General features: G+C 43.8%; 2 protein-coding genes across 2 annotated transcripts in view; one reads left to right on the forward strand and one right to left on the reverse strand.

Moving 5' to 3' along the window:
• The window catches only part of TCF19 (transcription factor 19), a gene marked incomplete at its 3' end in the record, with an annotated part of 7,414 nt that extends 4,371 nt beyond the window's left edge, over positions 1-3,043 (forward strand). The window contains exon 3 of the mRNA XM_081317103.1: positions 2,809-3,043. Coding sequence (XP_081173229.1) covers positions 2,809-3,043 — 235 coding nt within the window. The remainder of the gene's footprint in view (positions 1-2,808) is intronic.
• Positions 3,044-10,445: 7,402 nt separating this feature from the next.
• Positions 10,446-26,514, reverse strand: part of POU5F1 (POU class 5 homeobox 1) — a gene marked incomplete at both ends in the record, with an annotated part of 29,938 nt that continues 13,869 nt past the window's right edge. Inside the window, 4 exons of the mRNA XM_081319103.1 lie at positions 10,446-10,736; positions 15,137-15,301; positions 19,732-19,862; positions 20,834-20,945. Coding sequence (XP_081175229.1) covers positions 10,446-10,736; positions 15,137-15,301; positions 19,732-19,862; positions 20,834-20,945 — 699 coding nt within the window. The remainder of the gene's footprint in view (positions 10,737-15,136; positions 15,302-19,731; positions 19,863-20,833; positions 20,946-26,514) is intronic.

Raw genomic sequence — 26,514 nt, forward strand, 5'->3', positions numbered from 1 at the left:
AAAAATAAGGTGCTATGTAAATCAGTCAAGTAACGTTGCTGACATCCAGGGATGGTAGTTTGCTGATCTGAAAAGAGAAGAACACATTTTAAAACAATTTTCCAGTTTCCACCTGGATGAGCCCACCCATCTTCTGTAAGAGTCCTTGTGTACAAAAGACATTGTGAACAGAGAGAAGCCAGTCTGAGAGGGGTATGTCGCTGAAAGGATCCACAGTTTCATTTCTGCTTATCTTCATTTGAAAAGAGGATGAATTGCAATGCTGAGAAAGACCTCTGCCTCTGAAACCTCATAGAGCAGCTGCTTGTCGGAGCCATGCTGGCTGGGGAGTTGAAGTACATCCATCCTAAAGTTGCCAAGATTTAGAAACCCAGAGTAGACTGCTTGAAAAAGATGTTGCTGAAACAGAGCGCCTATTAAACATTCAGTATAGTAGGGTTAGGACGCTGAGCTTGTCGATCAGAAGGTCGGCAGTTTGGCGGGTCGAATCCCGAGTGCCGCGTAGCAGTGAGCGCCTGTTACTCGTCCCAGCTTCTGCCAACCTAGCAGTTCGAAAGCACGTAAAAATGCAAGTAGAAAAATAGGGACCCCTACGGTGGGAAGGTAACAGCGTTCCGTGCGCCTTTGGCGTCCAGTCATGCCGGCCACATGACCACAGAGACATCCTCGGACAAGCGCTGGCTCTTCGGCTTTGAAACGGAGATGAGCACTGGCCCCTAGAGTCGGAAACGACTAGCACGCATGTGCGGGGGAACCTTTACCTTTTTATAGTAGTCCCATTTTCTTGGTTTCAGATCTAGAGACATAGAAAAAGGCCGCCTAGAGGCCAATCTAGACATTCCTTCAGCCAGCAGAGCTAACATGTGTTCCTCCCCTTTTCTGTGCGCATGGTTTTCGAGATAGCCAAATATTTTATGGCTGTTGGATTAGCAGGATAGTGATAATGCAGGGGACCAATTTTTTTTTTAAAAAAAGCTATACATGCAAATTATGCTCTGTTCTTTTCTCCCTTTCATTTTTATTTATGCCTTTTTATCCTGCCTTTCTTATTCTGATAAATAACTGAAGGCGGCAAATGCACACAATACTTCTCTTATTTTCCCACAACAACCCTTTGAGGTAGGTTGAGCTAAGGGAGAGTGACTGGCCCATAGTCACCTAGCCAGCTTTCGTGCCTAAGGCAGGACGAGAACTCACAGTGTACTGGTTTCTAGCCTCATCCTTAACCATTTAAACCAAACTGGCTTTTTACTGTTATTTACCTTGGTGTTCTGCTTAGTTTTGACCAGATGTGACCAAGAGAAGCCTTGGTTGTCCCGCATTCTGTGTTCTGCAGGGCAAGAAAGATATAATGGCTCTTTTTCCTGCTTCTGTTATCTTGTACATGAGAGGAAAGCTGTAAATCATCTTGGCCTTGCAGGGGTCTTCATACTTGGCCCTTTTATGACTTGTGGACTTCAACTCCCAGAATTCCTCAGCCAGCGTGCCTGGCTGAGGAATTCTGGGAGTTGAAGTCCACAAGTCATGAAAGGGCCAAGTTTGAAGATCCCTGTCTTAGAGGAATAATATAATGGTCTAATAAGTGATTATCACCATTTATTTCACGTATTTATTAGGTGCTTAGTGACAAAGGTCTCGCATTGGCTGGCTCTGAAGTAGCTTCCAGTGAGAGAAAGGCCTAACAGATTCATCTTTACTTGTAGGAAATCTACAGCCACACCTTGTTTATTTATCCTGATTGCCCTTTCCTGCGTCTTCTCCAGTTTTGCGACTAACCTCTCCTTCCCTTCTTTCCTCCCACATGGTGGCTTTTGAGTCTGGAAACGTGAACTCCATTCTCTCTTGAATGGAATTTAGACAATACAATTTAGTACAGCAAACTGAATAATAGAAGATGGAATGGTTGGTTCTCAGCCTAAATCATAAAAGATTTAGGAGATTGTTTTCTTAATACAACTTTCTCTTGCTTTCAGTGGGGGGGGGGGAGTCTTTCCCAGGCATAGAAAGGTGACTTGAAGCAAACTTTAAAAAAACAACACCACCTTGTCCCTAATACACATGAGAATAGATTAGTTCTAAATGGAAAACGCTTCGTATGTTGGAATTCTTGTAAACCCGTCCTATTCTTTTTTCTTTTTCTTTTTTTAATAAATCTCGCTAAAGAACACTCTGGGAATTGCGCTTGGAATCAGTGTTAGCCTTTGCCACAGGGCCTGACAGAAGATGTGGGAGATGTTTGTTTTTAAATGAACAATTCTGATAGGATCTTGACTATTTGTCAGGTCTGCCCTCTTCAGTTGCTTCGCTTTGCTTCATTGGCATCCTGCTGTAAACTGAAAGGGGAGAGGGAAGGAATTTGAGGAAGCTTGGGCTGCAGAGAAGATGCATGAAAGGGGGGAGGGAAGCAAGCTGACAGGAACCAGAAGTGTCAAACCGGAATAAACCAGCCATCAAGGACGCCCGTCCTGGGAACGGAATGTAAAGCTACTTCCAGAAGCGTCCAGCTTCAGAGCAGTCCCCAAAACATCAAACCTGGATGTTATTGGACACTGTTGACCTGGTCAAGGGGAAAGGGCCAGGGAAAGGGGAAAATGGTAAAATTTTCCACAGGAATACTCAGATCTACCCTTACTTTCGCTGCAACCACTTGTCTTTAGTAAAAGAACCTATCACTTCAACCAAATGGAGTCGAGGGTCTCTCTTTCCTAAAGATCTAAGTTGGGGCAGGTGTGACCCTTATTTCAGGAAATGAGCTTGGGTGATTATGATACGTTACCAATGTGTTATCTCTGTTTGGGTTCTTTCCAGAAAGCGTCGTGGCCGGCCTCGGAAGAATCCTTTGGGAAGTGCTGGCCAATTTTTCTCCCACTCGCTGCCTGCCCTGGAGCGGTGTGCGGCTCCCCGCTGCCGTCTTCCCCAAGATGAGATAGTGGAGTGGGTCCAGTGTGATGGCTGCGACGCCTGGTACCACGTGGCCTGTGTGGGTTGCAGTTACAGTGTGGCGAAAGAGGCGGATTTTCGGTGTCTTGCCTGCCGTTCGTAATGCCAGAAAATTCTCCACAGAAAACAGGTCCCATCACTGACCAAAAAAGATATTTTTTTAAAAAAAATAATAAAAGATCCGTGATGGATGCATGTAGGCTACTGAAAATTTGCACAGGGCAAGCCTTCCTTCAAAGATAGGGAAGCAGAGATTGAATAGGGTGAGCTGTGGCTACATAGAAAGGAACAACACACACACACACACCCTTAGACACAATGGGGTGAGCAACCTGGGACACGTAGACAGACTCCTAAAGTTGTCATCCCCGTTTCTTGGGAAATCATTGCCGTGCTGAGAACATGCCACGCTAGCGTTTGTGGGAATGTATCGGGTTGTAAAACTGCCACCTGGCGATCATCTGGAGAAGGTCCACAAGAGCCTGGAGAACAATGCAATGGACTCTTGCTGCAGAGGTGCCACTCCTGAAGTCTTTTGATTCTTCAAGCCTTGCAGAAGATGTGCAGGGAAGAACAATCCATACGTCCGTTGACTTGGGCAACAAATTCATAAAAACAGCCGAATAGGCCAAGGTCAGATTGGCACCCCCTTTCTGATCCACGCCACGTGGTCTGATCGCCATCAGTGCCTTTACAACAGGGAGAAAACACAGAAAAAGCAAACTTGGGAAGGCCGTTCCAAGGATTGCATCTCCAGATTTGAGACTCTTCAAATCTTCACTAAGTTCACGCATGGGACAATTTTCCAAGAATAAGATCTGCCTTGAAAGAGGGACACCTTCTGCTCTTTCTCAAGCCTTTGGCGGAAGCGGGGTGGTGGTGGTAGGAATGGCAGATGGAGAAGCAAGCATGGAGTTAAAAGGTGAAGAAGTAAAGGAGAAAAAGGAAAAAAAAGAGTTCTAAATTCCAGAGAAATGAACGGGCTTTTATTCGAATTGATGAGGCTGGGGCTGGTAGCATTCATCAACTGCTTTGTCCGTATTTAAAGCGAAGGGTGTCTGCTTGAGTGTTACACCAAAAGCAACAAGGAAGGAAAGGTTTTCCATCCTCACTTTTCACACACTGTTCTCGCCTCCAACAGCGGGCTGAGACCAGTGGGAGGATTTTACTCTTTTAGCAATTGCTTTTTGACTTTTGTAAAAAAAAAAAAAAAAGCTCCTTGCACTTTATACGCTAATAAGGCAGACACATAACTGAGCGCTCCTTCTGATCTAACTTGGCTCCTCTTATGCGTTAAAAGAAGCAGCCTGGTACAGTTCTTTCTCAACCTTGGCAGCTTTCAGATGGGCGGACTTCAATTCCCAGAATTCCCCAGCCAGCATATGTGGACTGGCTGGCTGAGGAATTCTGGGAATTGAAGTCTGCGCATCTTAAAGCTGCCAAGTTTGAGAAGCACTAGTCTTGTAGCATCTTGGGAGGCAAATGTGTTGCTTTGTTGGTCTCAGAAGGTTCCTACAGCGTTATCCACACTGTACATTGTGCGTCTGTTTGCAGACAGAGTGAAGCTATTCTGTAAAATGAAAGGCAAGCATAAGATGCGTGCAGATGTGCATGCACAAGGCATCCTGGCTACATAGGCACTTCACTTGACTGAAAACTGGGGAGGTACCGTTTCCCCTTGGAAAATTGGAAATCCTCATTCAGCTGTGTACTTAGCTATAGCTCAATGCCAAACGACAGGGAATCTGCTTGTCTAGATGTTGAACAGCCTCTCGGCTACACATCTGGAACGAACCGTATCTTCCAGCTTAGGAGGGAAGACGGGACTGGTCAAGCCACAGAATGAAGAATTTTCAACCTGGGGAAAGGGCTAGAAGCAGGATCTATCTGCAGGGGAAATCTGTTGAAATACAAGGTTTCTGCTAGCAAAAGCCAACAGGAGATCAAAAGCTGAACCCCTCTCGAAAAAGGATATTTGCTGTAAACCATGGGTTCCGCCCCAGTGGCTGCTTTGTTTTTCCCAAGATGTGTCAACCAAAGCACTTTGCAGTTAAAAAAGAAAGAAAGGCGATTCTTAATTTCTGTTCTGAACCAGCCAACTACCGGCCTTGTAATAAGGCAAACCCCTGTTCAAGCAGTAGAGACTGGAGAGCGTCTGAGGCTGCAAAGCGTCTGCCAAGTTTAATTCACAAGCAAAACAACAGAACAAGAAACACAGGAACTTGAATCCTCAAGCGGAAGGGTTGCTTTCAGCAACCAGCCCCTCCCCAAACACTCCTTTTATTTAGAGTTCAGGGCGTGGTCTCCCTGTGCCTCCTCCCGAGGAGTCCCACAGCCTTTCTTTGTTTGTTCCTGCTCGACTGCCTCCTGCGTCGGGCGTCCTTGAACAGGGCCAGCTGTGGGTCATCATCCTCCGCACTATCGGGCTCACGCAGCTGAGAAGAGGGCCCCGGCTGAGGGCTCTGCGAAGCCTCCAAGCCATCATCAGCCGGTTCGTCTTCCACACCCTCCTCCTCCCCCTCATCTGAGTCATCCGATACATCTGAGCCGGCTGCCGGACCCACCGGCTGGCCCTGAGTCACAACACTTTCAATCCCGCTTCTGTTCATCCTGGCTTCGCTATCAGACTTCTCTGCAGTGCATTTGCTCGCGTTTGCTGCCTCTAGTGACTCAGTCTGGTTAGCCCGCTTTTTAATGTGCCAAAACGAAAAATAAAGCTACTCCCAGAGGTTTACAGGGAAATTGCTGCCACAGAAGCAAACAAGAAACTCAACCAAAGACTTCCGTAATTTAGGAAAGAGGCATTAAATTTTTATTCTTGTTCATTTGGCAAGCTTGTTTTGCCTTTTTAGGGGGAAGGAAGGGTATTCTTTTCCTGTAACAATATTTCTCATCTTGCAACAGGCTTGATCTTAGCATTGAAATAAACCTAAACTACAAACTTAGTGGTTGCATTAATGAGATAAGACTGAACTAGAGGTGTTCAAACTGTTTTTCCTTGAAAACAATCTTAGGGCACTGCAATTACAGTTTTCACCTGCTGAAAGAATGCTCAACATCCTCATTGTGATCTCAGATATTACCAAGTTCACAAATGCAGGTAGTCCTCGACTTAACGAGCCCAAAATTTATGTTGCTCCATTGAATTTTGCTCCATTTTGCAACCTTTTCTTGCCACGTTTGTTAACTGAATCACTGCACTTGTTACGTGAGTCGCACGGCTGTAAAATGAATCTGGCTTCCCCCATGGACTTTGCTTCTCAGAAGGTCGCAAAAAGGGATCACTGTGACCATGGGACACTGCAACCGTCATAAATATGAGTCAGTTGCCAAGCATCTGAATTGTGATCACGGGGATGCTGCAACTGTCATAAGTGTCAAAAAGGGTCCTAAGTTGCTTTTTTTCAGGGCCATAACTTGGAACGGTCGCTAAATGAACCGTTGTAAATCGAGGACTATCTGTGCCCCAGGGTAAGGTTGCAGGATTCTAATCTGGGTCGGTCACCGGGATCAGAGGTTTAATCTTTCGCAGTCGTGCAGGAGCCCATCCTCAGGGAATGTCTCTCTACCAGAATGTGTATTACTATACATAGAGCAGGGGTGGGGAACCTTGGCTCTTTTACAACTCGGGGACTTCAACTCCCAGAATTCCTGAGCCAGCATGGCTCAGCTTGGAAACCTCTCCCTTTCCCCTCAGCATGGCTGGCTGAGGAATTCTGGGAGTTGAAGTCCACAAGTCATAAAATGGCCGAGGTTCCCCACCCCTGGCATAAAACAACCCAAAGCCCACATTCTGATAACTGGAAAGACTAAAACCTCTGGTCCTGGTGACCAACCCAGCTTGGATCCTGTATTACAAATTCCTTGTGAGAACTTTAAAAGGTGGGTTGAGGGTGATTTTTTTTTTAGTGTTCTGTTCCTTTTTGATATGAAATGGCCTCATGGGTGTCTTGCTCAATACAGTACAGGTAATCCTCAATGAAACCATTCGTTTTAACGACCAGAGTGACTCGTTACCGTTTTTCACACTTGCAACAGGTGCAGCATCCTTGTCACATGATCAAAACTGTGTGCTCACCAACCGGCGTGCATTTTTGACAGTCGCACTGTCCCCGGTGTGTGTGTGTGTGTGTGTGTGTGAGAGAGAGAGAGAGAGGTGAATCATCATTTCTTAAGTCCTAGCTGACTTCTGACAAACAGTCAATAGGAGAAGCCAGATCTGCTTAATGGTTTAAGAACTGCAGCCATAACAATTGTGGCAAAAAAAAGTCATAAAATGAGGCACAACTCACCTAACGACTGTCTTGTTTAACAAGGGAAATTTTGAGCTTGACTGAGACCATAAGTCAAGAACTTTCTGTATTATTTAAGCAATGGCAAACCTCAAGTGGAGGCGCCTAGCATATTTGGCAGAAATTCTGCAGATTCTCACTCAAATACCCCAACGTTTAAAAAAGAAAAAATCTGCTTGAAAGATATTGCAGCAAAGAGAGTTCTAGTTCCCCTCCTCAAACAACTGAGTTTAATTTTTGTTACTTCCAATTTTTTTTTTCCAACCAACATGTCATTTTATCCCACTGGATACATTCAGGGCTTGTTCAGCATTTTCTCCCTATCCTAAATAACTGTTCCCCAACCTTGTTTTAATTTTGTAAGCCACCTCGATTCACCACATGTAAATTGGGGGGGAGGGGGCGCACATGAGTGTATTTAATTATTTAATTTTGAAAAAACCTGTTCCCTTAATGCCTCAGCCAGCGTGGGCATTGCTGAGAATGCTGGGAATTGAAATCCACAAATACCAAAGCTGGGATTTGCTGGAAAGAGTTTCAAGAGTGTTTTTGTGCCCCTGAACTCCTCGGAGGGACTGGCAGAGAAAACCCCGTGCATCGTTAGCATTTGGGGTGCCAGTGGCAAAATTGCAGAAATATAATAGGAAGTGATCTAGAAAATTTGAGGAGGAAGCTGAGATAACATGAAGCTTTGAGCAGAGTTGAACAATTCACAGTATGCTGAGCCCAAACCTGTCATCATGTTAACTCGTTCCTTCCTTCCCTCCCTCTTTTACTACTTCAGGTGTCAAAAGATAAAGTTACTCTTTGCTTCCAGAAAAAATATCAACCAATAATTTCAAGGAAAAAAAACAAAACCTAGCCCAGAAACTGAATAATAAAGGAAATTCTAAATCTGATTAAGACAGCAATTATGCCAATAAGCAAAAAAAATGTAACCCTATATAACTACAGCTTGCTGGGGGACTTGGGGCTAGTCATTCTTGGCTAATCTATCTACCATGGTGGTGGTGGTGGACAAACACAACCCCTGGGGTTTGTACTGCACTTAAAGAGTATTAATACTAAGACTCATCCGAAGAGTGACCTCTCTGCAAAATGACTTGGTAAGTGGCCAATACTCAAATAAAAGTTGCAATCAGGAGAATCCCCTTATGGGCAATTGATTAGAAAGCATGGAGTAGGAACTAATGGTGCTTGTCATTACAATTAGTCCTTGACGTATGATCACAATGGAGCCCAAAATTTCTGTCGTCAAGCAGGACAGTTGTCAAGAGAGTTGTTTTTACAACCTTTCTTGCCATGGTTGTTAAGTGAATCACTGCAGGTGTTAGTAACATGGTTGCTAAGTGAATCTGGCTTCCCCATTGACTTTGCTTGCCGGAAGGTCGCCAAAGGAGATCACATAACCACAACCATCATAATTGAGTCACAATTGCCTGGCTGAGGAATTCTGGAACTTGAAGTCCACAAGTCATAAAAAGGCCAAGTTTGAAGACCCCCGATGCTTATGGATAGCCCTTTTATGTATGGTGTGGTATTGGCCACAAGCTTTGGACTATGGTTTGAGTAACTCCTGGTGTCCTGATTTTGCAACACTTGATCCATAGCATGCATTGGTGTTGTGTGCAAACTAGGCCATTTGAATTAGTATGATGTGTGAAGTAATCCACAGGCCGTGACAACAAAGAAAAGGGGTATTTGGTTGGTTTAATTGTGGCCAGTGCAACTTTCTTCATACAAAGATACTCCTGATTTTTTTAAAAAAACCACACATTCATGCTTATGTTAAGTCAGTCAACTTTTTTTAATAGAGGCCTCTTATGTCATGCAAACAATTGAGCAAATTAGGAAAATCAGATACAAAGTTAACTCATTATGAGGTTATGATTAAAATAATGCAGCCACCAACATTCTTCTCCCATGCCAGATACAACAGTATGTTAGGAAAGAAATGAGGAACGGGGTATGACTTTCAATATTTTAGAGCTAGCTTCCTTCCCATGTTTGGTTTTTCCCTTTGATGTATTGGCCTGCTTTTCCATTTGTAGCAGGGCAGGGACAAAAAATGGGGCATCTGCTCCTTGAAAAATATCCTGCTCAAAATATATCTCATACCATGCGTTCTTGTGTCTTAAAGATTGTGGATTTCCAGAGGGGCAGGAGGTGTACTCAGGAGAAAAGGGCATCATTTAAAATCGGATTTTTGAGGACTGCAGTGGCCCTCAAAGTCCAAATGAGAATGTTTCTGGGGACACAGCCGAGGGCTTTCTATCTTGGGGTGGCAGGGTGGACAAAGAACCAAGCCAAAAGATTTCAGTAAGCTTGTTAAGGCCTTTTCTTGGTTAGATCGTAGACATTTGGACACAAGAATGCTTTTGACGTAGGTCACCCATCAAAGAAATGTTGTACTAAACCAGGGGTAGGCACCCTCGGCTCTTTTATGACTCATGGACTTCAACTCCCAGAATTCCTCAGTCAGCATAGCTGACTGAGGAATTCTGGGAGTTGACGTCCATGAGTCATAAAAGAGCCGAGGTTGCCTACCCCTGTACTAAACGATAGGATGGGGAGGGAGAGGAGAAAAATGAAACCCGAGTCCTTTCTATCTGCAGGGGAGTTGTGTTTCCACAAAGAAAATCGCAAAACCACGGGATTTTTCAGGCTCACCAAGAAGCGAACCTCAAAATCACCTGGCTTTGTGAGGGACAGTTATGAGAACAAAGCCCACTCTGAAGCCTTTATAAGCCCTACCATCTCAACATGCATTAATTAAAAAGTGGTCAATGCTATCCAGTTATGGTCCATTCCCCCAAAATCTGCTCGGTCCTTGAAGACAGAAGCATCTGGATTTGGGCTGAGTCAACTGTGTGCACATCAAACTAATAAAAGACCAGCTGATACGGATCCTGAGGAGACAAAAGGGGCTGGGAATGAGAGCCACTTTCAGAAGCAGCTGTTGCTTTTTTCCAAATATATAGGAAATCATTGTAAAAAATCTTTTTTTTAAAAACCAAAACCCGATTAAAAAAAGAAGTTCACCAAGAAGTTCTGCATCCCTGAGTGTAAAAAAAAAGAAAGAAGGACAGAAGCCTAAGCTTTGGCCTCTTCCTTTCCTAAAGGATAACAAATCTAAGAAATAGAAAGGAAATGGCTGGAGGACCTCCCTGAGATTAAAAATTAAAAGACGCCGAGGTTGGCTAGATGGGCTCCTCAGGTGGAATGCATTGGGTGGCCCATTACAGCCGAGGTCGGGGTGGGAGCGATAAAAACATCTCCTTCGTGGAACTGGGGCACGTAAACAGTAGCAAAGGTGGTCGTGTTGTAGCCCTGGGGCGGTGGAGGCAGCTGGTGATGGACGGGGCCAAGCCCGTGGGGCGGAGCTTGGAGTGGCCCATGGGGACATGCTTGGGGGACGGTAGGACCATCGCACTCATCCCGAGACCCAGCTCCTAGGTTGCGCTTGCCCTTCTGGCGGCGGTTGCAAAACCAGACGCGTACTACCTACAGGGATGAGAGATGAGACAAAGCACGTGTTAAGTTATAGCAAGAGCGCTTAGACTCACTGTATATACTGGCCCAGGGACACGGTGGCTCAGTAGGTTAGGACGCTGAGCTTGTCGATCAGAACGTCGGCAGTTTGGCAGGTCGAATCCCAAGTGCTGCGTAACAGACTGAGCGCCTGTTACTCGTCCCAGCTTCTGCCCACCTAGCAGTTCAAAAGCACGTAAAAATGCAAGTAGAAAAATAGGGACCACTACGGTGGGAAGGGAACAGCGTTCCGTGCGCCTTTGGCGTCTAGTCATGCCGGCAGCATGACCACAGAGACGTCCTCGGACAAGCGCTGGCTCTTCGGCTTAGAAACGGAGATGAGCACCGGCCCCTGGAGTCGGAAACGACTAGCACGCATGTGCGGGGGAACCTTTACCTTTATATACTGGCCCATAGCGCTTTACAGAACTCTCTGGGTAGTTTGCAATGTCAGCGTATTGCCTCCAACAATCTGGGTCCTCGGTAGGATGGAAGGCTGTCTCAACCGTGAGGCTCATCAGTAATGAACTCCTGCTGTGGGCAGAGTTCTCCTGCAATACTGCATTCTAACCCTTGTGCCACCCGGGCCTATGATAAAGCTGATAACGTTGAGAGACAGAGGACTGTGCTAATGCTCTGCACAATGGCCTTCTCCTCATAGTTCCTTACACAGCCCACCCTCTGGAACAGGGCTCTTCAAACTTGGCCCTTTTATGACTTGTGGACTTCCAACTCCCAGAATTCTTCAGCCGGCATGCCTGGCTGAGGAATTCTGGGAGTTGAAGTCCACAAGTCATAAAAGGGCCAGGTTTGAAGAGCCCTGCTCTAGAAGGACTCTACATCACCTGCCCAACAGTAGAAGAAAATCTGAGGTTAATCTCCTGGTTTATGACCACTGATGATGTTACCTAGTTTGGGTAATGAAACATCTGCAAGCAAACAACCAAGCTCAGAGAGCACCAAGGACCCCTCGTGATTCAGTCTGCAGCAGCTAAGCCAGAGTTCCCCAACCGTTTGGGGTTGGTAGGTCGGAGCAAGGGGGAGGGGGGAAAGAAGGGATGGTTTTGTGTGTGTGTGTGGGGGGGGGTTTAACGCATGTGCGTGCACACACGTTGCTCATACGAGTGGGGTCGCATGTGGGGGCGACGCGTGAGGCTTTGCACACACGCACAAATGCCCCGGCCAGTCACTCATGTGGCCCACAGGTTGGGGAGCTAAGCAATAATCCATGTTTTCCAAATGGCAATGGTTAGATTGACAGAACACCTCAAGCTTGACAGCAACCAACCACATGAATTGTGCCAAAATGCGAAGCCCAATGAAAACAGAGCATAAGGAAGCTTGTCGGCTTTCCAAGGGATTTAATATCTGCCAGTTTCACCCACCTCAGAATTGTGGCAACAATAAAGGTCCACACCAGAGTGCTTTGGACACGCATCAGATGCAGACACAACATTTGCAGCTTGAGTACTCTGCCATTTGGGAATGAGCAACAAGGACTCAATAGCGCTCTCTGCGTTTTCCTTCCTTTCTTGAGGATTAGAATCCAAATCACTGGATGGCAGCAAACTGGGGAAGACGGTATAGCACAGGGGTAGGCAACCTTGGCTCTTTTATGACTCGTGGACTTCAACTCCCAGAATTCCTGACTGGCTCAGGAATTCTGGGAGCTGAAGTCCACGAGTCATAAAAGAGCCAAGGTTGCCTACCCCTGGTATAATACATTTGAAAATATACACAGGAAGTCCTCGACTTACAAACCTAAGTGAGGCCAAAATTTCTGTTGCTAAGTGAGGCAGTTAAGTGAATTTTACTCCATTTTATGATCTTTCTTGCCACAGTGAAACACTTCAGCTAAGCCAGTATCACGGTTGTTAAGTGAATCTGGCTTCCCCATTGACTTTGCTCGTCAGAAGGTCGCAAAAGTGATCACGACACTGCAACCATCATAAACATGAGACAGTTGCCAACAACTAAATTTTGCGATGCTGCAACAGTTTTAAGTGCGAGGACCAGTTGTAAGTCACTTTTTTTAAAATGCCACTGTAACTTTGAACAATCCCTAAGCGAATGACCCAAGGACTAGCTTTTATCTGAAGATATCCCTACTGACACCCAAGTATCCTAGGACCTAAATTATTTGTGGATGACGGAAGAAAGGAACTTGAGACTCAAAATACAAACAATTTCATCAATTGTCATGTGCCAGTAGAGTAGTGTTTAATTTTTAATTAGCATAATGCCAGCACATAAATGGGCACAAATGCAGTCACTCTTGGAATAATAATAATAATAATAATAATAATAATAATAATAATAATAATAATAATAATAATAATAATAATAATAATAATAATAATAATTATTATTATTAGTAGTAGTAGTAATGGTAATAACAACTTTATTGTCACTTTGAATGTACACCAATCGACATACATCAAAATGAAATTTCGTTGCATCCGGCTCTCAAGGGTCACCACCTCCGATATACACTCCTCGTTCGTGGCCAGCTCAAGTTTCAGAACTTTCAGAAGCTACAGAATATTGTGAACAGTCAAGTAATCTCCCAAATAACTGACAATCAGAGCTGGGAAAAGAGTGCAGAAAGTGGCAACAATGCAATCAAGACACTACATCTTGTTTCACTTAATCAGTAGGACTTCCCTTATGTGTACAGTTCAGGTAGTCCTCCATTTATGACTGTAATTGAGGGTGTAAAGCAAGTCACTCTGGAACAATGGATTATTTTTTGCACTGGTTGTTAAAAGCCATGGTCATTAAATGAACCCATTGTTTGTTATGGGGCGGGTTTTTCTGGAAATCAGAAGACCATGCTGGTTCCTGGGGAAAAACATAAATCAATAAAATGACCCCAGGGTGGTACAAATGGCCCTAAATGTGGGTCAACTGCCAAGTGCCCAAAATACGGTCACATGACCGTAGGGGGTAAAGGTAGATGTTGGGACTTCACATCTGGGTCGCGCAAGTCCCTTTGTTGGGGTCTGTCATAACATTAAATGACTGGTCATAAGTTGAGGACTACCTGTAGATGCTTGGAAACACAAGCGAGAAGATTCATGCGTGCCTGTATTTTCCTTAGCACCTGGCTGACTATTATGGGACATTGAAGCTAGGCTATATGGGACCTGAACTGATCCATCAGGATTGCTCTTATAATGTATTCTGAGAACAGAAGAAGCTTCTTAGCTGAGAAGCGAAATGTTTTCAAAGGAAAAACCAAGAAAGTCTGGTTGCCTTTGGGACAGCCATGACTGGATGGTTAAGAATCTCCATAGATATGTTCTTAGAACAAAGATTATGAGTAGAGGTTGCTGTGATCTTTATATATTTCCAGAGGCATCTGTCTGGTTGATGTTAGTAGAACACTATCTCAAGAGTTGTATGATGGGATGAGCTTTAGGCTCATCACCACAATGTTAAGAGCCAGAAACGAATTCAACTTGACATATATAAACAATAAACAATGGCCAGAAAGAGAAAAAAAATATTTTCTGCAACTAAATAAAACTCGTCTTGGCATCCTGGGTTAGAATTATACTGCAGAAATTACAGTCCAGCACATCTTAGTGCCACCAAGTTGAAAAGAGTGCTTACAATCAGGTGAAATGGAACTGTAATTCAACAGGCAAACCTTTTTTCAAATTAAAGAGGGTAGGTTTATTATGACAATCATAGGATTATTGCGTCACTTGAGGTTTTTCCAGATTGACAGAACTCAGAAGAAAATACCTCACATTTTGGCATTTTGTCTTGTTTTGACAATACGCCAGAATATCTTTGTTCCATGGGTTCTACAGTAAGCATTCTGTTCCCTTTACTTTTATCCTGAAAAAGTAAGCAATCTGTGCAGAGTACTATCACCCAACCTAAAAAAAAAAATCAGGGGTGTCAAACTTCTGGCCTGCGGGCCGGATGCGTCATGGCAAAATCGCACTCACCCATTGCCGGCAATGGGGAAAAAAGTCAAGATACGTAGCGACACGTGATGTTGCGAGTTTGACACCCCGGTTCTAAACCAATTTTTCTCGTAGCTGGAAGTACTTTGAATAGACTATCACTCTAACTTGTTCTTTGATCCCAGGGCAGAAAAAGAAATTTAAATCTCCACTGTTTGCCAAGGTAAAATATATATATATCTTTTTTTAAAAAAAAGTGTTTTGTTCTTTTGGAACACAACCCACTCAAAACTGTCAGCCTGATTTTTCCCAAGCTCTGAATCAAAACAAAGCCAAAAAAAAAAGTATGCACACTTCGAATCAGGGCCCCAAAATCTCTTATCCTGGAGAGCTAGGATTTAGTGCGCTGAGATGGTTGGGCGTTTGGGGAAATGCAATAAGATGAGGATCACTCACATCCTTCTCCAGGCAGAGGTCATCAGCAATCTGTGAAATCTCCTGCAGGTTGGGCTTGGGGCAGCGCAGAAAATACGACTCGAGTGAACCCCGCACGTTGTTCTCAATGCTGGTGCGCTTGCGTTTCCGGGCCTGGATCAGGGCCGACTCCATGGAGCACAGCTGCTGCACAGAGGATGAGAGCTATATTTGGTGCCACTGCTTGGAGATCACAATGCCTTCTGACCCACCCAATAGAGTGTGCCTTCTTCACCTCCGTTTAAAGTTATCACAGCCACAGAGGGAACAAAAAACCCAAAAAGGGCTAAATATACAGATTCTTCTAAGGCAGGGGTCCCCAACCCCTGGTCTGCGGACCGGTACCGGGCCACAGCGTGCCAGCAACCGGTCCACATAAACAAGAAAAACCTCATCTGCGGGATGCAGGCAGCACACAAAACCACGCACTCTCCTGTCCGTGGAAAAATCTCTCTCCACAGAACCGGTCCCTGGTGCCCAAAAGTTTGGGGACCCCTGTTCTAAGGCATCATGAAGCGCTTCAGATGTCATAAATGAAGGTAATATCGCAGGATCCAATCTGGGTCGTTCACTGGGACCAGAGGTTTGTTCTTCTGAGCTTTTGCATTCATGCTGGAACCCATCTTCAAGGAACTTCTCTGTGTCAACATAGAGGTGACCGACCCAGATTGGATCACGTTTCAGATGTCTCCAGGATCTGCTACTTGCAAGAGTGAGCAACCTATGCTGTGATAAGTCCCATTCCCAACAGTCTAAATGTTCTTCCTTGGCATCCTTTGGTCTTCTTATTTCTCCCTCCCTCTATCCTTGTCATTTCTGCCTAGAAGTAATTGTTCAACTTACGATCACAATTGAATTTCAACACTTTTGTGGCTAAGCAGCACAGTTGTTGAGTCACACTGGATTTTACTTTTTTTTTTTTGCCGTGGCTGTTAAGCAAATCACTGCCGATGTTAAACGAATCACACAATCATTAAGTGAACCTGGCTCCCCCCTATTAAGTTTTGCTTTCAGAAGTCAGTTGGGAAGGTTGTGAATGGCGATCACATGACCCAAAGATGGGGCAACCATCGTAAATGCATGATGATTGCGAAGGTCTGAATTTTGATCATGTGACCATGGGGAGGCGGAGATGGTTGCAAGTCACTTTTTCCAACGCTGCTGTTGTAACTTCGAATGATTACTAAACTAATGGCTATAAATCAAGGACTATCTGCCCTTATCACCCTAACATTATCCCATTCCTCCATTCAAACCTGCTACCCTCTTCCTCATTTTGTAAAGTCCTCCCTTTGACCCATTTTTCAATGAGCGACAGATCCAACCTGGATATTCCTCTTATTCCCAAACCTAGGAAGCTTTCTAGTCACCAATTTCCTCTACCATCTCCAACTCTGCATCCCCTCCTTCCAAAATCTGCACACATTTTCTTTCCCATGTCAAGATAAAAAGAGCATCTCTACTAGATTAAGTCAATGGACTATCTAGATCAGGGGTGTCAAACTGCTGGCCTGTGGGCCGGATGCATCATAGAGAAACTGCGCCCACCCCATTGCTGGCAGTGGAAAAAAAGCTGTGATACGTCGCAACACTTCACGGGACCTTGTGAGTTTGACACCCTTGATCTAGATGAAAATTCTGCCTTGCAGAACGGCCAGCCAAGATGCACTTAGAAAGCTCAACAGCCCAGAGCAGAGATTGATTGCTTCTTCTACTGTTAATCTGAACCAGCTGTTACCTATGATTCAGGAAGAGTAAACAACCACAAAGTTTAGGACAGGGGTCTTCAAACTTGGCCCTTTTGTGACTTTTGGACTTCAACTCTCAGAATTCCTCAGCCAGTGTGCTGGCTGAGTTGAAGTCCACAAGTCTGGGAGTTGAAGTCCACAAATCATAAAAGGGCCAAGTTTGAAGACCCCTGGTTTAGGAGCCATGGATAGCCTGGATCTACCTGAATTTGTCCCATTCAAAATTATCTAAATTGGCAACTACAGTTTTTAAATTTTCACAATTTAACTCTGGACAGTGGCTTCTGAATCTCTCTGCAATTCCTTTCTAAAGGATGATCTTTACCCTTTCCTAACATCTGTGTCATGTTCACACCTTATTCCAGCTCTACAATATATTTCTGGAGATGTTGTGACCAGAAGTCAATGCAATATTCCAAGAGTGATCTTTCCATTCATTGTTGTTTAATTCTAAATTCCATTCTCAGTGATTCCAAGCATAGAATGTCCCCTTTTAAAGCAGCAAACCGTGAGTTAATATGTTATCCACCAGGATCCCAAAATCATGGCAGCTCAAGTCCCAATATTGAATGTGCAAGCTGAATTTTTTGTGCTGGTGTGCCTCATTTTGCATTTATGTGTATTAGACTGTATTTGCTTTTCTGAAGTCCATTCACCAGCTTGGAAAAATCCTTGTGGGGTTTTACGTTCTCTCATTTAGATTTTACTACCATGAAAATTGTCTGATAATATCAACCAATGCAGTCTCCTTATCTTACTCTCCACCTGAACATTTAAAAAGCAGTTGATCCATGAAGGACTCTTTTTTGAATAGCTAATTTGAAAACGGTTTGTCTTTATTCTGTTTTTTCTAGAAAGCATCTCCCTTTTATCTAACGGCTGTTGAATTTTGATTACAAACTTTACACGAGAGAAATGTCGAAAGCACAAGGATGCTGTCTACTAAATTACCCCATTTACGTTTTTTTTTGACATCCTAAAAAGAAAGTTAATGAGACAAGACTTTGAGGCGGCCACTTCAGTTCCTTTTCAACAAGATTTGTTCTGAATGTTAAAATTATTTCCTCTTTTAATATTTTCAACATTTTATCCAGAATGATGGACATAAAGCCCATTTTTAATTGATCCATTAAGGTTCTCACTTCATCACTCTCTCAGTTCATCTGATTTCCTTCTTGAGAAAGCTCATTCAAGGATGCTCTACATCTTCAACAATGAAGACAGAAAGAAATTCCTTGTTCAATTTCTCTAAAATTTCTTTTCTCCTCTTTTAGTGTATCTTCAAATTCCATCATTCAGTGTCCTGTTTATTTCCCTTTCCGCTATGTGCAAAAAATCAAATTATTGTTCACTTGGTGTCTTTCTGGGTTGAATTGTTTTGCAACCTTTTTGTAATGCTTGCATTTTGGGGGGCTATTTCCGGTTTTTCATTCGTTCCTGCTCAACTCTGCCTTAGAAAAGGTGCAAAAAATTTTGTTTAGGGAAGAGTCCCTCCCCTTTCTGCTTCTTCCCCCTCCTATTTAGTAATGACATAGCAGAAATGAATAATAGGGTAATAAAAAAATGTGTGTGGATTTTGATGCTGTGGTAGCATACTTACAGAACATTTCAATTAAGCATTACTAAGGAATTAATGAGTGCTATTAGAAAGCTTTAAATAGTGACATGAGAGACATTAGATCAGGGGTGTCAAACTCAATTTCATTGAGGGCCGCATCAGCATTGCGGTTGCCCTCAGGGGGCTGGGTGGGTATGGCCTGGGTGGGCGTGGCCTACTGGGTGGGCGTGGCTAGAGTGTGTATGGCCTGGGTGGGCGTGGCCAGCTCTACATCGTTTGCATCAAGGGTGCCTATGGGGGCCTGGGCAGGAGTGGGACAGATCTGAGGGTCTCTGGCAGAAGGAGGGTCTCTGGGCCAGGGCCAAGGCAGCGGGGGCTGCTCCCTCACTGTTTCCAGGATGGCTTCGCGGGCCACATGAAACCACTTCCCGGGCCGGATTTGGCCCCCGGGCCTTGTGTTTGACATGTCTGCATTAGATTGATAACCCCTGCTATAAGAACCATTCAAGTCCCAGTGAATGGATGGAGGGATGGATGGATGGATGGATGGATATATCAATGGAAGCATTGAATGGAGGAAGCTGATCTACATAACTAAACTGTATCTTCATTGAGCTATATAGCAAAAATTCATCCAATTTCCTTTGCTACTGCAGCCAAAACATGAGCTTTGCAACTTTTTCATCAGCCTGCTCTTCCCATGCTTAGAACACAGAACCACAGGGCTGTAAGGGACCTCAGAGGCCTTCTAGTCCAATCCCCTGGCTCAAGGCAGGAGATCTTATACCATCCTGGTCAAATGATTGTCTGGTCTATTTTTGAAAAACTTCCAGTCATGGAGCACCCACAACTCCGAGAGATTCCATCGAGTAATTCATTTTATCACTCCAAGTCAAAATCGTACTGCAGGATGTGTAAAATGTGAGAAATGTTCCTGCCTTTTTTTTTGGAGGGGGGGTGTCAGTCTCACCGTTCAGGAGATGCTCTGAAAAAAAATTCCAATAAGCAGATCCTTTTTGAAATAACAAATTGTTCATGACATTCTGGACCACCACAGTTCAGATTGATGCTCTTTTCATTTCAAACATTAAGCAAAACCCTTTAAATTCTATACTCCTTGGGAAAGAGACAGGCTCCTATCTGCCTAGAACTCTCAGTGAGATGCCATTATTAATAATTCTTGGTAACAATTAATAACTTAAGCCTCCCAAATGAAGAATTCTTTCAGGTCCTGGAGACATGACATCCATGCATCCATACTAGGAACTCACCTCCTGCAAATTCTCGTTGCCGTCAGCCTCTTGAAGCCAACGCTGAAGGAGAGGCTTCAGCTTACACATGTTCTTGAAGCTGAGTTGCAAAGCTTCAAAGCGGCAGATGGTGGTTTGACTAAACATTTTCCCTGCGTGAGTAAGTGACAAAAAATAAATGGAAGAAAGAAGACCGATATTTACAAGAGGAATCTAGTAGGTCAGAAGCTGATCTGCAGTAAGCATTACTGAAGAGAATCCTATAAATATCAGAACTCAGTCTCTCATTGACTCTAAGAGGCTTTTTGTAAAGCGTTCACGCTCTGTAGTAACTAAAGGAAAATAGGGAATATTCAATATTGTTGTCAACTACTTTGCTAACAATTCAACTGTTGGAAGAATCTTTAAACACTCTCTAAGCCAACTTCTTGCCCATACATTTTAGATTCAAATGCACAAATTATTCAGTAGAAAACCAAATGAAATTAGGCTCTCTACAAGGAAGGAAGGAAGGAAGGAAGGAAGGAAGGAAGGAAGGAAGGAAGGAAGGGAGGGAGGGAGGGAGGGAGGGAGGGAGGGAGGGAGGGAGGGAGGGAGGGAGGGAGGGAGGGAGGGGAGGAAGGAAGGAAGGAAGGAAGGAAGGAAGGAAGGAAGGAAGGAAGGAAGGAAGGAAGGAAGGAAGGAAGGAATTAGTTAATTCCAGGTCACAGAAAAAAATCCTACAAGAATATACAGTGAGAAATATTTCTGGAAATGCTACAAGATTTAACTGATAAATCAAAACACTTTTTAAAAAAAAGGTTCCCTGCAAATTAGGTGCCAGTTACACCTTTTAAAATAAAAAGCTCTTAAAAGGAGTATCCCTTGTTAGATAACAATGCATTAAAGGAGAGATGATTCTCACTTTGGAACTACTGTTTGGACTAATGGGTTAATCTTATCAACAGATCAAGATCAATTCAATTCAATGTAACACATCTCTTTAACTCAGCTGGCCTCCCTCTCAACTCTTTTGTGCTGTAAGTCCTTATTATTCTGAGCCAGGAGTAGTCTCAAGTGCCACTTTCAAAAAAAAAAGTTTCATTTCTTTAAAATTTTGCAAGCCTAAAAATCAACAGCTTACCATAGAGTAAACCCAGGGCCAGTCCCACATCTGCCTGGGTGAAGCCCAAGGTAATTCTTTTGTGTTTCAGTTCCTTAGCAAACTGTTCCAGCTCCTCTGTAGTGGTTGTTTCCTAAGGGGGGGGGCAAAGAAAAAGAAGCACCTTGATTGATACAGGTCTGCATTTTCAAAGACAGCAGTAAGACATGCTCATTTTTCAGAAAAGTTACAACTTTGGGCTAAATGTCTATGGCAGGGGTAGGCCACCTTGGCTCTTTTATGACTCGTGGACTTCAACTCCCAGAATTCCTGAGCCAGCATGGCTCAGCTTGGAAACCTCTCCCTTTCCCCTCAGCGTAGCTGGCTCAGGAATTCTGGGAGTTGAAGTCCACGAGTCATAAAAGAGCCAAGGTTGCCTACCCCTGGGCTCTTTTCTGACTCGTGGACTTCAACTCCCAGAATTCCTGAGCCAGCATGGCTCAGCTTGGAAACCTCTCCCTTTCCCCTCAGCGTAGCTGGCTCAGGAATTCTGGGAGTTGAAGTCCACGAGTCAGAAAAGAGCCAAGGTTGCCTACCCCTGGTCTATGGAGATTTGATTCTCAATCATCTATGTCATGGTTGTCCCAAAAGTTGCTTTCCCCCCCCCACCCCAAAGGCAACTGGACTGTCTTGTTTTTTTTATTTTTTCTTTGAAAACCTTTTGCTTCTCAACTAAGCAAAAGAGCTGAAGAACTGAGAAGATGCTTTTTGGATGCAAAATGTTTTCAAAGGAAAAAAAAGAAACCCCAAGAAAGTCCAGTTGCCTTTTTTTGGAGGGGGAAGGGGGAAAAGCACCTTTGGGACAACTCTTGGTGACTACTCTCTCATCTGGAATTTATCTGAGCCATTTTTAACTTTTTGCTCCTACCACCTCATCTGGAGTAATACTGTATGCAGGTTGTCCTTGACCTGCGACCGCATCTGAGTCCAAAATTTCTGTTGCTGAATGAAACGTTAGTTAAGTGAGTTTTGCCCCATTTTGTGACCTTCCTTGCCATAGGTTGTTAAGTGGATCGCTGCGGTTGTTAAAGTTAGTAACATGGCTCCCCCATTGACTTGGCTTGCCAGAAGATCGCAAAAAGAGATCGCTTGACCCTGGCACGCTGCAACTGCCCTAGGTACAAGTCAGTTGCCAAGCCTCTGAATTTTGATCGTGTGTCCACGGGGATGCTGCATTGGTTCTGTGAAAAACGGTCGCAGGTCACCTTTTTCATTGCCATTGTAACTTTGAATAGTCACTATATGAACTGTTGTAAGTCAAGGACTACCTGTATTTACTTATTTTTAAAACTGTAAAAAGGGGGGGGGTGCAGGCAGGTTTAATTCCACCCTCTTACATAGAAACTCACTGAGTGATTTTGAGCCAGTCACTGTTGCTTACCTACCTGAACCAGCTGTTGTTCCAGGGGGAAATCTCGAGGAAATGGGGATGGACAGCTAACCATTAAGCAAATAAATAATCATTGGGAAAGTGAGATATTTTTTTCTTTTATACTAATCAGGATAATAATAATAATAAATAATAAACCTTTATTGTCAAAGTACAACATGTGTACATTGAGATTAGCTGAGCCTCCCCCGTGCTCTCTCCCCCCAACACACAGTGACAACAAACCCTCCATCCCACCACGCTATGTGAACCAACTACACCACACACCGGCCTCCCAAGTCAATTCTGCATAGGATTATGTCCCATTTAAAAGCCTAACAGCCCACGGATAAAAGCTATTTTTCAGCCTGTTGGTACGGCTGGCTATATTCCTATATCTCCTACCGGATGGTAGGAGAGTAAAGAGATACCGTCCAGGGTGTGAGTCATCCCTGAGAATCTTCCTCACTCTTCCAAGGCAACGAGCCCTGGCGATGTCATCCAGTGGTGTCAGGGAACAGCCCACAATGTCTTGTGCTGTGCTCACTACCCTCTGCAATACTTTCCTATCCGCGGCTGTCAGACCAGCATACCAAACCACAATACCATACGAGAGGACGCTCTCTATAGTAGACCGGTAAAAGAGGGTCATTAGCCGTTGTTCTACCCTGTTCTTCCGCAAGACCCTAAGAAAGTGAAGCCTCTGTTGGGCCTTTCTAGCCACCTGAGTTGTGTTAACTTTCCAGGTCAGATCTTCACAGAGGTAGACTCCCAGAAATTTAAAGGAGGAAACTCTCTCCACACAGTTCTCTCCAATGTGAAGTGGGGCAGTCGAGACTCGAGGGAGGGCAGTGGTTTTAATTCTCATACAGTAATCAGTGGATGAGCTGGTATTGAAAGAGACTTGAAAAGAATATGGACAGTTTGTAAATCAGAAGAAGATAACCTTTACTGTCATTTTTTTTTACTGTGGGCACGCTGGCACGCATTAAAAATGAAACTCTGTTGCCTGCTCTCAGAAGTGTACACATACATAACACACATATAAACATGCTACATACAAGATACGCATATACCAACATCCTTACATATAAAGACATACAAATATTAACAGTGATTAATATTTATATATATATTATTTACAGGAGTGGACAAAATTGTGGAAACCTTTTGGGAAAAGTGTACAGTAAAAATGCCACCATGGGTTAATTTTCCACCAATTTTCCTTCTAATTTCTTTACCACTGTAGCCTTGTTCACTTAATAATACTATTTTACATCGCTTTCTGGGCAACCAGTCAACTCTTTGCACCAATACTTCAAATTTTATTACGTTTTACAAGCTCACCAAATGTAAGAACACAAAAAAAAAACCCCAACCAACTTGATAGTGATCACATAACACACTGACAAATGTCCTCCTCTCAGCTTCCCATACATGACATCAATAACTGAATCCTATTGTGATCTGATTGGCTCATTGCCAAAACAAGATGTACTTTTTTTTTGGAGTAGTACCATAAAATTATATATCAATGGAAAGATAATCAAGAATGTAATGCAACAAAGTTTGTTCAATTACCTGTACTGTATTCTATGAAAAGTTATAGCTAAATAACCAGGAAATGGAAGCACAACTTCCTTAGGTTGATATCAGGTAGCGTTCCTTCATCTGGTTGTAGCCAATGAGCACGAGCATTTAGATAACCAATCAGGTGTCAGTTTTGGCCACTACTGTATATGTAAGGGTGTAGGTATATACATGGACCATAAGAAAGGCTGAGCGCCAAAGAATTGAAGCCTTTGAACTCTGGTGCTGGAGAAGACTCCTGCGAGTCCATTGGACTGCAAGGCGATCAAACCAGTCAGTCCTAGAAGAGATCAACCCTGACTGCTCTTTAGAAGGCCAGATCCTGAAGCTAAAACTCAAATACTTTGGCCACCTAATGAGAAGGAAGGACTCACTGGAGAAGAGCCTAATGCTGGGAAAGGTTGAGGGCAAGAGAAGAAGGGGACGACAGAGAATGAGGTGGCTGGATGGAGTCACTGAAGCAGTAGGCGTGAGCCTAAATGGACTCCAGAAGATGGTAGAGGACTTGAAGGCCTGGAGGAATGTTGTCCATACATGTGTTGTATATAGCATGTTTATATGTGTGTTATGTGTACAATTTTGAAAGCAAGCAACAGAATTTCATTTTTAACGTGTGCCAGTGTGCTAATAATAATAATCAGGGCTTTTTTTTCCTCATAGAATGCTCAGAACGGAGTTCCGGCACCTTTTTTGGGATGGAACCTTGTAGGGTAGGCAAGGCGGGTTGTATGACGTGTGAGTTCTGGCACCTTTTTCTTTTACAAAAAAAAGCACTGATAATAATAGTAGTAGTAGTAGTAGTAGTAGTAGTAGTAATAATAATAATAATAATAATAATAATAATAATAATAATAATAATAATAATCCGATGGATTCCTTTTAATCACTAGAAATCAACCCCCTCCAAGGATCACATCAACCGATCTTGGTGCCTCGCCATACCTGAACGTCTCCCTGCTGGAGTGATTTATTAAATTTCTTGCTGCAAAGGCGGGAAGGGAAGTTCAAGCTCGCCTATCCCTTTTCTCTGTCTTTCTCACTCTCTTCTTTTGAGCAGTCGGTAGATAATCTTCAGCAGACAATCCCTGGGTATCTTCACATTTATGATAAGAAAAGCCATCCGGCCAACAGGCTCTTCCTTTTGTGTTGCTTCTAAAAATAATAAGCAGCCAATCTCTCTAGCCCGGAGCCTACTTAATTGCCCATCAGAGCTTAATCCTATCTTCTCCAGAAGAAATCTGCCAGGTTTTTCTTTTTTCTTTCTTTTTTTTGTCCCCTCAAGCTTACATTCTTAACTATCAAGTAAGTACAGGCTCCAAGGCAACAATTGCAACCAGACTGCTTGTATATTGGGTGGGGTCAGAGGGATATCTGCAGAACCCCCCCCTCCCATCCTGAGAGGGGTCGTAAAAGTGTAAGTGTATCGACTCCTTCCCTCAGGACACAGCTGTATCGCTCTGCGGAACCCCTAATTCTCACAATGCTGTCCGATGTCTATGCATATTAACCCATGAAGTGTGGGTTGTGGCATTATTATTTATCCTTATTATCTTCTTTTGCCCCCCTCCCTTTTATTGGTATTAAAAATAAGCACCGAGGGCTTCTGTACCGGAGACAAACATCTTGTGTGTGTCTAATTACACTTGGCCAAATAAAGTATCCAATTTGATTTATTTCGATTCGATTCAATTCAATCTTGTTTCTGTCACAAATAGCATTATGGCTAGCATGCACACTTTGATTCTTCAGCCAGTCAGAAGAGAGCTGGAAGGGACCTTGGAGGTCTGCTCGAGACCCTATACCACTCCAGACAAATGGTTGTCCAGTCTCTTCTTTAAAACTTCCAGTATTGGAGCATCCACAACTTCTGGAGGCAGGTTGTTTCACTGATTGTTCTCACTGTTAGGAAGTTTCTCCTAAATTCCAGGTTGCTTCTCTCCTTGATTAGCTTCCATCCATTGTTTCTTGTCTTGCCTTCTGGTGTTTTGGAAAATAATTTGACCCTCTCCTCTTTCTGGCAGCCCCTCAAATACTGGATATATTGCTATCAAGTCACCCCTAGTTCTTTCCCCCCCCTTCTAAACTAGCCATACCCAGTTCCGGCCACCGTTCTTCATATCTTTTAGTCTCTGGGCCTTTAATCATACTAGTTGCTCTTCTCTGAAGCTTCTCAGAGAAACTTCTCCAATTCTCCACCATCCGGGGACTGTGAAGGAGGTTGACAGAGGGTATGTTCTCCTCCTAAGATCTGTTCTGCTCCAATTGCCTCTTGCAACAATTAACCTACACTCTCCATTTAGGGTTGTTTCCTCCAGAACTCCTCAGGACCTGAGATGAGCTGGAGATTGTGAACGTCAAAGATCTCACACTTGGGAGGATTCAAAATTTGGAGAGTTGAGCAGACCACCGTTCCTAGAAGCTTGTGCTCCTTAGAAATAGCCACCATACATGCAGGGGTGAAGAACAATCCATGGTCCAAGCCCCAGTTTCCTTCCACAGGCTGGAGGCCAATCACAAGGTCTAGCTTGCCAAGGGGCAAGAGGATGAACTCTTTCAAGGCAGCAACAAAAGTGCTTTGAAGTGACTTTAGCACTCCAAGTGGCTCTCCACAAGCTTAGTCAGACACTACTGGGAGGGTGTGTGTGTGTGTTAGAAGCCCTTGGGGAATGTCACTTTCAATGAGGAGGGGTAGGAGGAGGAGGAG

This window comes from Vipera berus, assembly GCF_964194415.1.
Source record: "Vipera berus genome assembly, chromosome: 2".
NCBI classification, from domain to species: Eukaryota; Metazoa; Chordata; class Lepidosauria; order Squamata; family Viperidae; genus Vipera; species Vipera berus.